Source organism: Macadamia integrifolia, chromosome 3 (assembly GCF_013358625.1).
Source record: "Macadamia integrifolia cultivar HAES 741 chromosome 3, SCU_Mint_v3, whole genome shotgun sequence".
Lineage (NCBI taxonomy): Eukaryota > Viridiplantae > Streptophyta > Magnoliopsida > Proteales > Proteaceae > Macadamia > Macadamia integrifolia.
Genome location: NC_056559.1, coordinates 5,089,707 through 5,092,206, shown reverse-complemented (window position 1 = coordinate 5,092,206; position 2,500 = coordinate 5,089,707). Strand labels below are relative to the sequence as shown.

At 39.3% G+C, this 2,500-nt stretch overlaps 1 protein-coding gene across 2 annotated transcripts in view; it reads right to left on the bottom strand.

The window, feature by feature from the left end:
- The window catches only part of LOC122073644, a 7,543-nt gene that overhangs the window by 96 nt on the left and 4,947 nt on the right, over positions 1-2,500 (bottom strand). For both annotated transcript variants that reach the window (XM_042638266.1, XM_042638265.1), the window contains exons 6-8: positions 1,391-1,489; positions 714-1,316; positions 1-539 (exon numbers count right to left, since the gene is read on the bottom strand). The exon at positions 1-539 is cut by the window's left edge and continues 96 nt beyond it. In XM_042638266.1, the coding sequence (XP_042494200.1) occupies positions 186-539; positions 714-1,316; positions 1,391-1,489 (1,056 nt within the window). In that variant the 3' untranslated portion in view covers positions 1-185. The remainder of the gene's footprint in view (positions 540-713; positions 1,317-1,390; positions 1,490-2,500) is intronic.

The following is a 2,500-nucleotide window of genomic DNA, read 5'->3' as shown; positions in this document are numbered from 1 at the left end:
AGAATATAGGAAAAAAAGAAGAGAAAAAAGAAGTGGCCTTTCTGATAACAGATTATAGAGAATGGTGGAGGGGGAGGTCAAGAGAGACTCGAAAAGGTCTAGAGCACAAAAGAATGCTCAAGTTTCTATGGGTAAACCACAATCAATGCCCAATCTAGTGCTATTTTATAGGTTGATTGGTATATTCATATGCCAATGCTTGGCAGTCCAAATTTAAAAGAAAAGCCAATGCTTCCCAAGAAGAACAACGCAAGAACAAGCAGTGTTGCTATAAGAAACCACATCCATGTTTGCATTCTTCTTTTACTTCTGTTGCGAAGAGGTGGAGGGAGAGGCTTTGTCTTACTCTGTTTTGCTAGTGTTGATGGTTTCTGAGGCCTATTCACCACTGGTAGAGTCTTCTCCTTGATTTCGGATTTAGGGGCAGTAGTATCAGATGAAGCGTTTTCAGTGGTCGGAGCAGATTCTCCTTCAGTGCTAACATCTACAGCTCCAGCAGCCTTCTTCCTTTCCTTCTTTTTTGCCCTTTTCTCTCTTTCCTGCACAAAGCTCATATCATCATCAATCAATGCCAAACACCAGATTGAGACATTGAGTAGATGGGTGTTTTCTAATGTGCAGGTTTTCATTGGAGAAGTGTTCCAAAACATACATATGTCAAACAATTCATTTCAGGATGCTAGGGCTTAAGCAATTTCAAGCTTCAGAATTACCTTCTCTTTGAGCTCGGCTTCCCTCTGTGCTCTCAATTCTGCCCTTGCTTGGGCCTTCTCTGCATTCCGTTTCTTCCTCTCCTCTGCCTCTTTGGCTTTGACCTTCTCCTCTAGACGACGCTGCTCCTTCAGTCTGGCTGCAGCTTCTTCCTTTCTCAACTCCTCTGCTTTCCTCACCAATTCCTCTTCCTCTTTTGATTTCTTATTCTCTTCTTCCACCTCATCTTTCTCTTCCCTGCCAGAAGAAGTCGCTGAACCATTTTCCAAAGCAGTTGGTTTAGAGGCCTTCTTTGACTTAGCAGTTGCATTCTCCTGTTGCACCCTCACCACAGACTTGACATCTCCCTTTTCAGCTCCTCTGAGGACAAATGATTTTACTGGTTCTGAAGGTGAAACGACTAATGCAGAATCTATCTGCGATGAGGCTGGAAGAACATTATCAACTCTTTCGTCCACAAGGCGTATGACAGGAGGCTCCTCGTCAGGGCCAAGAGATCGACCATCCAATGTTGTCAACCTCCTTAAAGTACTCATTGTGTTTAATCTGATGTATTCTTTTCTAAACTCATCATTCTTGTTCCACTGCTCCATTACTGTCTCCACCTGCACCAAAATATCAAATGTTTAGGAAATAAAACAAAAGTAGCACTACTCCACTAGACAGAGGGTATACTCACCTGGTTATTACACAGATGTTGCAGAGCTTCCCTATCTCCGGAAGATGCATAATCATTGGCAACCCTTTGTTCATCCTTGTACTTTCGAAAATAATGATTCTGCAATTCAACCAATCCAGTGAAGGATAAACAATTCAAGGGATTAGGACTCAATAACACAAACATAATCTGAAACAACATGACTTCACACATGGAATCCAGCTATTATTTCTCCAGCCTAATGCAAATTAGGGATACATAGAGAACATAAACAAAAGACTGCAACCTGTGAATTTCAAGAAGGAAATCCAACCCACCAAAATTCAAGCTATGCAAATGAAACCTCGCCATCTTATATTTTCTAAGAAATGCATAGATGGTTAGGACAACTGCACTTTGATCCTAGGAAAATCCAAGGAACTCAACGCTGCAAGTGCAATACATACACAACACCAATCGGACAAACATGTGTTCCAAGAATCCAAACTGAAGAAATAAAGTCTCAACATTCAAAACATAAGATACACAGTAACCTCTTTATTCATATCAGTTGGCTATGTTTGGTTGCAAGGGAAATTAAAGGAAAGGAAAGTGAAAATTTTGAAACCTAAAAAAAGAAACATTTGTATTCACTATTCAACATGATGGTATAAACTACTTAAATTTCTTACCATATTTAGTAACGATACTTTTTAGATGTAATTTTTATTTTACTTTTCAAAACCAAGGGATTTAGATGCACAGTAAAATGAAATTTAATAGCCAAATAAGAAATGATTTGGACTTAGTGATATAAGGTAATGATCACAATATTTTCCTTCTAAGGTTTCAAATTTTCACTTCCCTACCCTTTAAAATCCCCTGCAACCAAACAGAGCTATTACAAAAGGTCAACGAATGCATTTACACAACTTGAGAAAACCATAACCACGGTACGGTACTACTCATGGAATGAGCCAGATCAACAACACAGACCTGGAATACACCTACCAACACATTGATATGATGATATTAATGGCAATGAATCCAGCCATATCAAAAAGATCACCTACCATTTTGAGTCTAACTAAAAGGACAATTCAGATAAGCATGGTAAGAAGGAGAATTTTTTTTTTTTTGGGGGGGGGGGTG